Consider the following 14,665-nt stretch of genomic DNA (forward strand, 5'->3'; position numbering starts at 1 on the left):
GATGTGCTCAACAAACAAAAAAATATATTACAATAGATATTTTTGAAACTGTGAACATGAATAATTACTGTATACTTGCTCTTTCGTGTATCACGTCAGCAATCCTTTGTTGTTCATGATTATAATGCAAACAAAAGAACAATTATGGTGATGTCAAATTTTGTTTCCGTAATTTCAATGTTGGGTATACACCCAACTAAATGATATTATTCAATACTCTTTTTGTTGCTATAATCTGCATGTATTTTTTCTTCAGCATAATTCATTTGTATTTGTTCATCAATATCTCCACCTATTGCTTGATGACTACGGTTGGATATTGTGCTGCTCATGTGATGCAAGTAGAAAGCAATGTGTTGAAGCCCTACCTAACATTATACAATTAGATCCTCAAAAAGGTATGTAAAATAGATGTTACTGAAATGAAATGATCAAAACAGGCCAAACAACATTTTTTTACTTGTCAGATATACCTTATCCCAGTTGCATACACTTATTAGCAATGGAAAAATATCTGGTTGTGTATCATATAATTTTTGGTATTGAAGCCAAAGACTTTATTGAAAAAAGTAAGTGTTGTATTACTTTTTAGGGTATAAGGTGTCTAAACAGCTTCGCCAAATTTTGACTTACACTTACATACTATTTGTTTCAAAACCCTTGTCAAAGATGTGAGAACTTGTTGCATATTAATTTGACATTGCATGTAGTGAATGTCTGAAATTTGTGTTTGGCTTATTTTTTCAATCTAAAGTTCTTCATGTGGTATGGGACTAATGGGAGGAAATGTCTTCATCCTTAAATATCAGTTTATTGTACATTTCAAACCCTTATGAAGTCATCCTTCTGTGTTTTTACAAGACCCTTGGTCGACATTGTTCTTATTACATATGGATGTTAACCACCACAGCTTTACAAGCAAAAATATTGTTAAAACGTGTAAATGATTATTTACACAATATATTTATCTCATCCAATTTCTTTTATGAATGCAGAATCCACATCCATGATGCAGTCTGTTTTCAGTGATCATTCCTACCATGAGATACAACCTGAAGAAGTATATTTTGTTGTACAAATACACGTATAGTTTCTCAACCTTCTAATACCCCACAATTTGTTAACATACATCCTGTGCCTAAGTTCAGCAGCTTCTATAGAGCTATTAGGGTGATAACCAAGAAGGCAAATTCAATTTATTTATGACTATTGAGGTATACACACATTCATGCTTACATACATAAATAGCCACATACCTACAGTACATACATTACATAGTATAAAGTAAATGTATGATAAAAATAGTAAAGTCATAATCACCTTTTGCTTTACCTGCCTGATATATATATTAAGCACTTTCTATGGATTTTATGAAGTCATAACTAGTCATAATTATTCATCTGCACACGTACATACATACACACACATACATACAATCTTAAGATAAATGATTTTACATATTGTAGGACTTGTTTAGTGCAGTGTGCATGGAGGTGCAGTGGATTGCTGTAAAACCTGTGTATAGTCAATGGGGGGTTTGTACTTTTGTGTATTCAAAAGAAACGCCGCCCCAGCCCGAGTTAAAATGTTGCAGCTGTTCGTCATATCATTGCATTCATGTGACAACCCTTGCAGAAGCCATGCAAATCGTTCAAGAGGATGAAATGGATTCGCCATTGGCACTTTTTAGGTTTTCCTTTGGAATTACACCAGAGATGCGAGACTATTTTGAATTGGCTACACTTAGCAAAGAAAAAGTTTCTTTATTTGAAACAGGTATGCAAGATAATCTGCAATGGTGAACATCCTTTTACCTTTACATATACTATTTCCTTTATCGGTATGATATTTAGCACTTTCTAGCATTTTGTAAGTATTACAATTTAATCATTTTAGCCAATGAAAATGATGCAAGCGATTTCGCTGATCTTCCTGAAAAAAAATGGTCATAAAATTTTGGCGCCATCTGAAAGTGGTATTTGTTCTTGTGGTGCAGAGTGGGATAAACGTTCTATTCAAGATGAATGGTTGTACGTAGACTTGTGTTCAGTTGCGTACTTTTATTCAATCCATGATGTGAAGGGTAAGTTCTGATTTGTTATAGGTTACGCTTCACTTCATAATTATTTGACTTAAATAGATTATTTAGTGTATTGTAGACCTTGCTCCTCTTGTGCTACGAAAAAGCATTATGATGGCATTGAAAACAGGATTGTTTGGTTTGGATCATATGCAATATTTCATGCCGTTCTAAAAGATTACAATCGGCTTTTCATAACGTCGAGGTACTTTTTAATGAATATTTGCCGAAGCATTAGTAGCTACGTTTGCCCTATCTCTTTTGAATGTTTTTTCTTTTTTATTCTTGTTCAGTTTACCTATGTACGAATATTATATGTTTTAGTAGTACGAATATGAAGTACGAATATTATGTTGCATATGTACAAAGGCAAGTGTCTTCGGGTAATTTTAATTTTCCAAAGGAAATAATATACGCCAAGTTTCGCCTCGCTATCATTGCCATGATACGGTAAGCATCATTTCATTTTCAGCTGTAAAATGTGAATATTCCATTGAGATAGTGATCGTTTATTTTATTAAGTTATTGAGTTTTCTCTTATTAAGGTTGCTTGATATTGATTTTGACAATGTGTTTTTTTGTGAATTACGTGGAAGGATTCCCCAAAAGGTGGTGATGGATGGAACAACTCTTGGAATACAGAAAACTTTCTTACCAAATAATTTAAGAGAGTCTGATACTGGATTGCTAGATGGAAGATAAGTATTTTTGAAGTTTATCTGTAATATATAGTATATACAGGTCTGCTAATTAGTAAATACGTGTGTTCATCTACGTATCAGAAAGAATTTTGTGCATGATGGTGACTTCTCTCACTTTGTTTTTGTACACAGCTTATAGTTATAAAAATAACAACCTGTTTTCTTATGTCCAATACTAGGTTTGAAATGCGCAATTTCATCAACAGGAGAAATGTGCGAGCTTTATTGAAGAAGTACAGTGATTCTAAGCTAAGTTGGGACGAATTTCAAGAATTAAAATCTGAAGTAAGAAGAATTTATTACACCACGAGTACTAAATTTTGTATGACCACTCCAGAGCTCATTTTATACTACAATTCCTCGTATTTATAGATATCTTCAAAGGGGCTTAGGACTCTACTTGAATGGTTAGAGAAACAAGGATTCATCACTAGTTGTCCAAACTCGTGCAGAAGGTTATTGGCAGCATTGGCTTCTGACAAACCAGTATGCGCAATTGTACCCCCCAAAGAAGTTTTGGACCTCTTGATCAGGATGTCTGATGGAGCCAATCCAAAAGACAATCCTTCGACTGATTTAAAACTTCTTCATGAAGAAGTGCCCCTAATGTTGAACGTCATTGAGACTAGCGAAGAAATTCCTATTACTATTCAACCCCTGTTAAAGGAATTGGTACAAAAGGCTATAAGTCCGTTCGTAGTCAAGGACGGTCAGTGGCGTTTGCCACACAACTTACCTGCGGTGTCTCAAAATTCATCCCATGGATATATACCTTGTCTGCCAGAACTGGTTCAACGAGGGAATTATGTTCTTGACAATAGGAAGACACAGCAGGGAGATTGTGCCAAAGTCACTAGACCCAAGAAGAAGCATGGGACTTTGATCCCTGGAATATTTTGTATTCTTTGTCCCCACGGTATTTACGTGATGAACAGCGCCAACGAAAATTTGTTTTACTATTGCAGTAAGTGACATTGCGCCTTCCTTTTTGTTTCCAGGTATATGTTATGGATTCGAAATAATTAGGGATCACGAATTACCATATATCCCATTTACCATTTTACGAACACGTTTTCCTGATGGTAAGTTACGTATGTGTGTACCTTTTATGGTGCTACAAACAGAGTATTATCAGTGAATCGGACGGATTGCATGACGGTTTAGTCGCCTTACAGAGTTGTCAGTGCAGTAACATAACCGAATGTATCTGATGATATGCATATGTATTTCTATTTCTTTAGCGCCAGAGTTGGTCATTTACGATAATGCCTGCAGATTGCATGAGTATTGTTTGAACCGAGATCCAGCATTTTTTAAGAAAACAAAATTTGTTGTTAAGTTTCATTGGAAAAATCATTCAGGTAAACTGCCATACTCTTCCTATTTTTCTTGAAGCGAACTTATTGATCCAAAAATGGCCGTTTTTATGTTTTCACAAAATTTGTTGATTTATAACTGTCACTCACAAACACTATTTTCTCACTCTTAGTCGCGTCATTCGTTAGTCTTCGATTGAAGTATTCCCTGCGTATATTTCAAAAGTTTATAACGTTCTGCAACACGTGTTATAAACAGTGACGAAGTCAGCCTGCAAGTTTGTTAATGCTACATGTATGTAAATGTCTTGTGTTCATTAACTGTAAAAACAATAAATTTCTAAAGAAATTGTAACTATGTTTATTAGAGCATGAAAGTTGGTATGTTTGTATGAAAGTTGGTATGTTTGTATGAAAGTTTGAGTCATTTGACTGATAAATAGCGCAAGCATTACAGCATTGAAGTTTGAAAAGGTAATCCAAATGTGGAGTATCTACGTTAAGATAGTTATAATCAGGGCTGTCATGATTCCTTTTTTTTTTTTGAAACTGGTTTCACTTTAGGTACATGCTTATAATATTGCAGACTATAGCCATACCAGTAAAAGTTACAACTGTTACTTTTTATAACTAATTTCAATTTTCCTTTATATTGCTTTAAAGTAACGCGTTATAGTTTCGTTTTTCGAAAAACTTAAACTTGTTTTTACGAATAGTTTTATCTGTACAAAACGTTACTTCATAGTTACCCATAAAGATTCTGCAAAAGTAACAATTTCTTGTAACGTCGTTACTTGTAAAAAAATTATTTACATCACTTGTTATAAATATAAGAATGTCTTTCATATGCACCAGCTTTTTAACTAAATTCTGCTTCATTACAAATTGCTTTGCTAAATGGTAAAGCTTCGAATCAGTATTGTCTTTTTAGTATTATCAGTATTGTCTTTTACAATTTACATGGATATCATCAAGTAATCGAGGACCAACTTCTCCCTATCAAAAAGAACACTATCTTTATATGAACAGAGTAAACGAAGTGATTAAGAATCATGATATCTTTTATAAATTTTACCCCCTCAGTTATTCTTCTCGCAAATTCTGTCACGAATATGCCACAGTCATAACCATTTGCTTGTTGTATCACCTGTCGTCAATAGTTAAGTTATACCTTTGTGACAATTTAAGCGTGATCTATTGCCATTGTAAATGATAAGTACTTACGTCGGCATATATAGGTTGGGAAATTCGAGCAATGTCTTCTGGCCATCTTTGCTCTTGCCTCACATGCTGAAAATATCTTTTTCACAAGAAAAATGATTTGTGTAGACGTGCTAGAAACATTCACTTCGTCAACATGTTAGATACATGATGCACTTCATTCTTCTAGTAAATTGTTACGTACGTCATATACCTTCGTATACTTGATGCAACTTCACTTTTTTGCCACCCCATACTGCATAACACATAGAGTTTGCCTGCTCTAATATTGTATGCAATGAGCCACCAATGCAGCCTATATTTTTTAAATGAACATTGAGTTGGCTCAGGTTGGCCTTTGCATCATGAAAGAGTAAAAATTTAGTGCTTCCACCCTTACATGTCACATATTGACACTAGCACACATTCATATTTATACATTTCTTCAGGTGTGTACATCCCCACTTTTGAAATGAAACATCCTGATAATCTCAGCGGTCTTTCTCCTTTAAAAAGTAGGAAATACAGCGATGTTTATTTACACGATTTATAAGTAGTATGATACAGTTGAAAGTTGTGAATTTTTTACCAAAATTTGCTACTTAAAATACATACGGAAGTCCATCTATTAACAGTTTCTGTTGAAAGAAATTGCTAAATGCGAAATATTTTAAATTTCTTTTTTCTGCTAATTTACAGTAGTACCTATAAATAAGAATGTAAATGTTTTGACACATAGGCCATGCATTCAGAGTGATTTTCGTCATTAACTTAAGCTACACCTAGATTTTCAGGTAGTACCTTAACAGGACGTCTACGATGATGTCGCATACCCACTATTATCATTTAGTGTATTCAAATCTCTTTTGTAAATGCTTATACGATGGAAACAAGCAACTCTGGAATCAAAATGAAAACGTGTCAAGAATAAAAGGAGTCATTCTTATTTTCTTTATACGTGTCTAAAATATTTTTTAAAACAAAAAACCTCTCATTTTCTCCAATCCAAGTTCTCCTAGAGGAAAACTAAAAAAATACAAACAACTTAATATACGAATGGCACAAAAGTTTAGAATCACTCAGATTTTTATTTGGCAAAAAATGTTGGAAAAAACTTGTAATTTAAACTTTTATGCTGCGTTTTATGGGTGTCGAGTTTGTCGTTTTTCCCATTTTGGCTACACGAATGCAAAGAGGTCCTTTATTTTACAAAGAGTAAAAGCCACACTGCCTGCTCCTTGCATAGCTTGGCAAAAACACGGTAGATACATTTGGAAAACCTCGTACTTTTGGGCGCCACACATCTAACGATGCACTAAGTGCCCCAGCAATACACATGAAATGTGTATTTTCAAGTCAACATCTATGAAAAAGTTAATTGAGTTTTTATCAGAAAGGCATGTTGTATCAAATTTAAGCTTATGATCACTTTATTCAATTTAAAAGCGTAGAACTAAATGGTGTGTACGGCGATTAATTACATTATTCGATAATACCTTCTTCCAGGAAATTCTGAATTTCAGACACAATTTTCTTGCCTGCAGTTTCAGTATTCGTTTGCCTGGTGCGCTATAATAATAATCAAATCTCAGTTCATTTGAATTATTAAGGATAAATCTATATGTGAAATAATGTATTATTAGGTAAATTTTTTAGGTGGAGCAAAAGTCACCTCTAGTGCTAAATGATGCTGATGGGAAATTCCGTACAGGAAGGCATGAAGTTTCAACCGGTCAGGATTTGTACTAAGCGCCTCAAAGATATTTCCTGGCTCACTGGCATCATAGCCCTGAGCCAAACCCATCGCTTCCATCTTACTCGATCTATAAAATAAATACGTAATCACAAGTAAAATGTTTTAAAAATAATTAAGTATAAACTTTAAATGTGAACCTTAATGCATGAGTTACAGGTTGAAGATGCTTTTTGGTGGATTGCAACAATTCCTGACAAATTTCATAATTTTAGCTCATTTTTGCCATCCTGAATCCAGAAACTATACCACCTATTTCCCCCTAAAAAGATACATAAGTACATTCGCTGGCACATATCCACTGTCGTATAAAAACACTTTGCAAAAGTCCTGAGAAGAATTACTATATTAATTGCGTATTGTTTATCTTGATACATATAGATCTTAACTTTCGTCATGTGAAAACTCAAATTTACCTTTTCATACATATTTTTCATATTTTAGTCTGTGCTTTCGATCTAAATTCAGAAATTGCACATAAGATTTGATGGTGAAGAAAAAGATATCTAAACATTAATCTCATTCCTTTTCTTGTATCATGAAATGTTCCTCTGGTCTCATTTCGTCTTCTTCGTTTTCTTCTTCTTTAAGATATTTCTCTGTGTTGTGCTCGTAGTCCATATCTTCATCTTTAATTTCTTCTTCGTCGATATCTTCATGCTTCTTTTCTTGTTTGAACTCGTCTGCTTTCTCCTCGTTTATTTCCTCTATTTCAGTTTCTTTTTCCATGTCCTGGTAAACATCTTCTTCGATGTTTTCTTCATTACACTGTACACACAATTTATTAATAGGATGTGTAATAATCACGTAAAGTGTGAAAAACTTATCGTAAAGATACAATTGACGTATTCTCTTTAGGACAATTTATTTTCATTTTTTACATTTTTTACATTTAATTATTCAAAGTATTATCTTACGTCTGTAATGTAATTACAATAGGAAAGGACGTTTTCAGTTAGTTCTGCCTTGTTGAGAACTTTCCTGAAAATTTTTTTAAAATTTTTTAATGCATACATGTTTCAGCAAACTTATGCCCTCTTCAGTGCAGTATAATGAAATTTTGCAGAAATTTTGTTAATGCGATGAAGAAGAATTTTTATGAGTCCTGACTTGTAACTTTGTGAAATGAGGCTGAACAAATTCAAAAAAAGTCCACATCTCCACAGAAATTAAAGAGCATACCACTTCTGATAAAAACTCTTGAATATTCAAACACCTCCACTCATCACCTTAATGCAAATCTAATAACTCACGATCCTGCTTTCATATATTAGACAGTGCCCATACTCCTTCCTCTTTAAAACTAAAAGAAGCATTGTACATCAAAAAACTTTAGCCTAATCTCAACAAACAAATTCAGCATGTCAATAGTATCTTTAACTTGAAAAAACTTAACACACCTAATCACAACAATATTGTAAATAACTTCCGCATTCATCTCTTTTGTCTATACACATGTCATGTATCATATTTCTTTATATAATAAGTCTAAGCAAATAATTCATTCACTACACTGCACTGAAGAAGGCATAAGTTTGCCAAAACATGTATGCAATCAAAAATTTAAAAATGTTTGTCATTTACATTAAATGTATCATGCCATTATAACATAAAAAGATATCATTTTGAGGAGTGCCATAACTCAATACTTGGGGGAGGTGATCAAGGCACAAATTAAGGATGAAATCATCATTGAGATTTAGTTAGAATAAAATATTATACCCCCAACAAACAAACATCAATTGTTAATGAAATCGTGAAAATATATTAACCCTAACTAATTGCAACTACAGGGTGAATAAGCTTCCCTTTGATATCATGTGACATATAAATTTTGTATGATTCAGCAAAAATAAAATCTGAACAAAGTTCAATCCAAAGGAATTTCAACCCACCCCCAACCTTTTCCCAAACTATCAACCTGGCTACTCCTCTGGTTTTGTGAAGTAATATATGGTTATAAAATGCAACAGTTTAGCTATGTTAAATGTAAATAGCTGCCAATCAAAAATTGCATGAATGATTCAGAAAGAAAGTTATGTTACAAAACAATTCCATTTTTAAATGTGTACTGTGTACCTCGCACTGCGCTTGAAAGTTTTTCTAATTTTTTCGGCCGAGTTAGAGCTCTTGTTTGATATTAACTCCAAAGGTAGCAGAGAAGGTATCTTTGGTTGATTGTTCTTCATAGTTGGTCATGGACTCATGGTGAGTCCGCCATTTATCAAATTTTAATTGGAAAACAACTCGTAACGCTACGAGCGTAGCGTAAAGGGTTGTCAAAATTTTGTCGCTTGAGGTGATTTTACGATTTACCATAGATTAATTTCTTAGAATAGATACATATAATTATTTCTTACCTTATTTCCTTTATATCCTGCTTAAAGGCATTAAAATTGTTGTCCATATGTGAATCAAAACCCATCAATTTTATGAAAAACAACTCTCCATAATACTAATCTATATACATTCTGTCCAGTTTATCTGGCTGGAGTAATGGCGGACGGAAAAGATGCGCACTTAAGAACTGGGTACAAGTAGGGGACAGATTTTTCGCTGACTGGGGCGCTTCTGTATGGTCGGCACCATTGAGTTCTATAATAACTGGAGGGGAAACGTCAACAAAATTAGTATAAATTATTAGCGCGCGGCCGCGTGGTCAAAAACATGGCGGATTTTGGTGGTCAAAGTCAGCGGAGAGACGCGGGCTCATGAAATAAAATTTTTGTCGCCCACCCTGATTTGACCACCACAATTGCGAGTATAGAAAATATCAAAACTTATTATTTTCCTAACATAAACACTTTTTTAAAATTTATTTATTAAATTGCCAACTTCTGTGGTTTGCGGACGCTGAAATAGCGACAGAAAAGGAAACATTTCATGACTCCGGTAAGTAGCACAGTATTAGTTTTACTATTTTGTTTTTAACACGATACTTGAAGTGTGTTTCTACTACTAAGTTTTAATTTAAAGTTATTTTGGTCCAGTCTTGTTTGTTCTTCACTTAATCGCTCGCCAGACGGTTCGAAGCTGTCAATTTTTATCGAGTTTTGCATCCATCTTGTATCATGATCAAGACATCAAGCTAAACTCTCCTGGTTTGAATTGAGTTTACCTCCCAAAAATGGGGCATAATTTGTTCATGTTTTTTTTGAAAAGATGAAGGGAAAGTTTACAACAGAGTTGTGTTGAAATTTAATGCAGTGCCATGCAATATTAATGAGAACTATGGTATATGTTGTATAATAAAAATAACTGTTAAACTGTTTGCCTGCTCAATTTGACTGACTGTATAGTGTAGACAATTATAATGGGATTGGAAAGTTGGATTTATGCAAACAATTTTAAAGTACTACTTAGCGTTTCTGTAAATGAAATATTTATTGTTATAGTAAACAGGTTACTACTTCAAAACCAAGATAAAAGTAGTGTGTTGAACAATGTGCTAAGATTTGTTTCTACCTTGAAATGGTCAAGCAACCTAGTCAAAGAAGCAAAGTCTGTCTTCAACATGTGACCTTTCCAATTATTTAGTTTCTTTGTACAAAATACTATTTTCGAAACTTGATTTGTAAGTCTTTCATTAATATTTTTTACCAAGAGATAAAAGGAACTAATTCAAAGGCTTGATGTAAAATACAAAGATTTAACAAGTTGTTTATCATTTAATCCCCAAATGTTAGTTTGTACATATAAATAATTAGTATTGGTAGCTGTAAGTTGTTTAAGCAAAACAGAAGAGTAGTAGTGCTAGAAGGGGTTAGCATTTTGAAAAATTATATCTTGTTCATGACATATATTACACAATTCCAAAAAACTGTAAGTAATGCACAATAATATCTATAGAACTTGATAAATTTCTTCACCTACACTGTCAGATAACTATTTTGCCTTCATGCAGCAATAGACAGTGTTTTTGTCAGAGAAACCAATGCACTTTAGTTTCCAAGTTTGTAATTTCAATGGAAAATTAATGTAGTTCTGTTCAGTAATAGATCCAAGATTCTGCCAAGCTGTTTACAAAATACAAATTACCAAGCAACAGTGTCATGGTGTTTTGAATTTTTTTCTTTTTTGTAGCTCTTCTAGTTCAACATACTTTCTTTATGAGTTTTCAGTAGATTTATCAGGTAATGAAAATACACTTATGATACTTAACCATGGTAAATTTTTAGTTGACTTATGTCGTAGGACTGAAGCAAACATTTTCTCGCTTCATTAGGAGCATTTTTACACAGATTTATCCATTTGAAGCAAGAAAAATAGGTGCACCAAACTGTTGACAAACAGTCAAACACACAAAAGCATGAAATAATGTATAAGTTTGACGAGATTGACAGGTCTAGTAAAGAATGCCGTTTGATTTTCACTTTTAAAAGGCTAAAATGTCATAAAATAACTTAAATGTTACATCCAAAATATGCGTTTCTCTACCGTCGATCTTCTTTATTTTGATGTGTGTCTGTACTGTGTTTTTCACGCAATGCTGAAGCATTATTTTCACATGATATGCTGTCGGTATCGTAATTGTTTTTTCTCACTTGTTTTCGTCCATGCAAACAGTATTAGAAATCAGGAGGGAGTGAATATTGAAAAAAATTTTTAAAGTGGAAGTTTTGACCACCAAAATCCGCCATTACCGCCATGTTTTTGACCACGAGGCCCAGGCCCCTTTGCCCCTCCAGGTCTTATAGAGCTCAATGGTCGGCACTGGATCATGGTCAACTAACGTACGTGCCCACATATTATTCTTATTATGTCAGCGGTAAGTAACAATTGACGATTATTCATGTATATATTCATTATGCGAATGATTTTACCGCACTGCATATTGCGTTTGCATATGGCAATAAGGCAAATTGGCAATAGAGAAAGCGAGAAAAGATTACAAAGATTTCAATTCAATTTTGGTCAGATGTACTTTCTTTGAAATGTCTGCCTTGCAGAAGTAATGGATTGATAGTATTTTACAATACAATAACCGCACTTCAAGAATTGCAAATTCACTGGACCTAAGGTGAACAATGTGATGTTATAAAGTAGAAATCGACTCTATTTGTATTATAGATATGATATTAAATATTTTCCTGTTATTTGTAGTACTACTAAAAATTATTATAGATGATAAACACACCCATCTAGATGCGTATCTTCAAATTTTTTTCCAAACTTCCTGCATAATAATATAAAGTTTGTGTGTTTAATGTGTTTGACTGTTTGTCCATACTTGCTTGTAATTTTCTGATTTGAGTTAATGTACAGGTGTGGTAACTTTTTTAACTTTGTTAAAGTTATTGTCTGGAAATTTAGAAAACTCATTGTCTCCAGCAGTGCCATCCACACAGTGAACCACAATCTAACTTAAGTGCTCATTAAATGAAATGGATAGTTTTCAATTGAGCATATTGATTTATCACGAAAAATTGATAGGTAATCATAGTACAGGTGCAGCCAGATTGAATGTTGAGTTGTGATATCAATCACAGTAGCTAATTCATATATGTTCCTGAAAATACTTTAAAACAAGAAATGGTAACAATATATCTTAACATGTAACACTGGGTATTCTCTACATTCATCTCTGGCAAAAATTTTCACATTGAATCTCTGAGCACCAAAATAAATTCTATTATGGAAAAACAGATTGTTCAGAAAAACCTTTGAGCATATAATTCCTTCCATTGTCAAAGCATTTTTCGAACAGTTTAAAAGGCTCCCACCTGCTTTAGTTATGCTTGTGGCATAGACCCAGTGCTGTAGAGCATAACTTGCCTTAGATGCTACTCTCTCAAATAGTGAAATGTAATTGTAAAAAGTCATTGCATGATGTTATAGTGTTTGCAAATAATATTACCACTTAACATGAACAAGTTTCTTTATCAATTTTGTAAACTAAAAATCTTTGTCAAGTTGGGGTGCTCTGTGCTCTGCAATGACCATCCATAATTTCATGAAGAATGCTCGACTTCCATGCAACCACCTCCCAAACAGCATTGAATGCACCATTTCTTGATTTTATGGTCATATGAGAAGATACAATGGCATTTGGCTAAATGTTTTTCGAGCAACAAAAAATTCATATTTTCCTACATTGTAAAATTGCAACTTGCCATACGTATATTCTATGAGAATCTAAACATAAAAAGCGCGGGAAATCATGGAATTGTTGCCAAAGCTAGTTCGAAAATGGAGTTTCCAATGAAGTATGCATGAGTGAAGCAAAAACAACAGCAGTTTAGAAGGTATTGTAATATGCAATTCCAAAGAAGAAATGCTGGAAATATTCGTGATTATAAAAACAAACTCGCAGTGGGTGGTGCTGTCTCAACAGAAATAAATTGATAGGTATATATTATATAATAACTTCAATGCAGAAAGCATACGCTTGTCCAGAGATATACTACTTTTTGGTTATTGTGCAATGGTGAAGAAAGAAATTTCACAAAATTTCATACACATATTAAAGCAGAACTTTTGTTTGAATTTTAAATATTAAAGCATGATAACATGTATGAACCGAATACTTAATGATGACATGTATGAACCAAATACTTAATGATGACATGTATGAACCAAGTACCTAATGATGACATGTATGAACCAACTATTAAATGATGACATGTATGAACCAACTATTTAATGATGACATGTATGAACCATATACTTAATGATGACATGAATGAACTGATGTAAGTGCTTAATAGACAAGACTACAGACGAAATACTCGCTGAGAAAGGTTCATTTGAAAGTATTACCCAAGCAATTCAATGTCACAATATTGGTCACCACTGGATGGTTTCTACATCCATAACTGATGAAATAGTAGTCTTTGAATCTATGAGTATCAACCTGAATTCATCATTAAAAAGGCAACTCCAGAATGTTTAGAAAAACCTCCAAGAACAGGATGGTTCTTTAAACGTCAAAATGATTCTCCAACAACATCAAAAAGGATCATCAGATTGTGGTCTTTTTGCTGTGGCAAATGCTGTTGCTTTGGCTAATGGTGTGAACCCTTGCTCTGTTACCTGGCTGCAGGAGAAGATGCGAGTGCATCTGGTCAAATGCTTTGAAGAACAAAAAATCGAGATGTTTCCCCACATTGAGAATGCAATGCAAACCTGCTATTCAAAAAATTATATTCTGTGAGAAAATAGTAATTGTAAGCATCTAACATAAAAATAATCATGTATCGCTTCACTTTTGCTCGCAAACATGTACACTGTAATTGCTCAAATTGGAACCCCTTGACAAATCATGCATGTATATATCTGTAAATAATATTAAACAAAATTAACATTTTCTATTTGTGAATCATGGACATGGTATTTATTTTTACAACTAACTGGGGACATATAACTAATACTGTCTAGAAAATGTAGAAATAATAAATTTACCTTATAAATTTTACACAGTTGTGTAGCGAGCCCGGAAGATAATTTGGTCGTGTTATGTAAATTTAATATTATCAATAAACATTTCTTTAGAAATCTGTTGTTTTTACAGTTAGTGAACAAAGAAATAATTGTATAGCAGAGCTAAATAAAACGGGCTGGATACGCCACTTTTACGTTCATTGTATATTGTTCATTGCTACTTCGAGTATCGTTA

The 14,665-nt window shown here is 33.3% G+C and overlaps 1 protein-coding gene and 1 long non-coding RNA gene across 11 annotated transcripts; one reads left to right on the forward strand and one right to left on the reverse strand.

The window, feature by feature from the left end:
• The first annotated feature begins 375 nt into the window (after positions 1-375).
• On the forward strand, positions 376-4,494 carry LOC124456100. 6 transcript variants are annotated; one of them, XM_047006632.1, is made up of 11 exons: positions 376-398; positions 996-1,776; positions 1,897-2,083; positions 2,150-2,285; positions 2,405-2,530; positions 2,626-2,778; positions 2,958-3,066; positions 3,154-3,697; positions 3,780-3,863; positions 4,023-4,142; positions 4,271-4,494. In XM_047006632.1, the coding sequence occupies exons 2-11, from the start codon at positions 1,660-1,662 to the stop codon at positions 4,357-4,359; spliced, it is 1,665 nt and encodes a 554-aa protein (XP_046862588.1). In that variant the 5' UTR covers positions 376-398; positions 996-1,659; the 3' UTR covers positions 4,360-4,494. The 6 variants fall into 6 exon arrangements, with proteins under 6 accessions (XP_046862588.1, XP_046862592.1, XP_046862593.1 ...); XM_047006636.1 differs by having other exon boundaries at positions 2,677-2,778; XM_047006637.1 differs by having other exon boundaries at positions 1,897-2,030; positions 2,160-2,285.
• A 220-nt stretch (positions 4,495-4,714) lies between these two features.
• Positions 4,715-9,593, reverse strand: LOC124456101. 5 transcript variants are annotated; one of them, XR_006952105.1, is made up of 11 exons: positions 9,411-9,593; positions 7,467-7,818; positions 7,191-7,312; positions 6,970-7,120; positions 6,794-6,866; positions 6,286-6,323; positions 5,913-6,196; positions 5,698-5,803; positions 5,512-5,613; positions 5,322-5,397; positions 4,715-5,244 (listed from the first exon to the last, which is right to left on the reverse strand). It is a non-coding gene; the product is annotated as an uncharacterized LOC124456101 (long non-coding RNA). The 5 variants fall into 5 exon arrangements; XR_006952102.1 differs by having other exon boundaries at positions 4,715-5,093; positions 5,173-5,244; positions 5,913-6,660; XR_006952103.1 differs by having other exon boundaries at positions 5,913-6,323.
• Positions 9,594-14,665: the final 5,072 nt, after the last annotated feature.

This window comes from Xenia sp. Carnegie-2017, unplaced genomic scaffold, assembly GCF_021976095.1.
Source record: "Xenia sp. Carnegie-2017 unplaced genomic scaffold, XeniaSp_v1 HiC_scaffold_42, whole genome shotgun sequence".
Lineage (NCBI taxonomy): Eukaryota > Metazoa > Cnidaria > Anthozoa > Malacalcyonacea > Xeniidae > Xenia > Xenia sp. Carnegie-2017.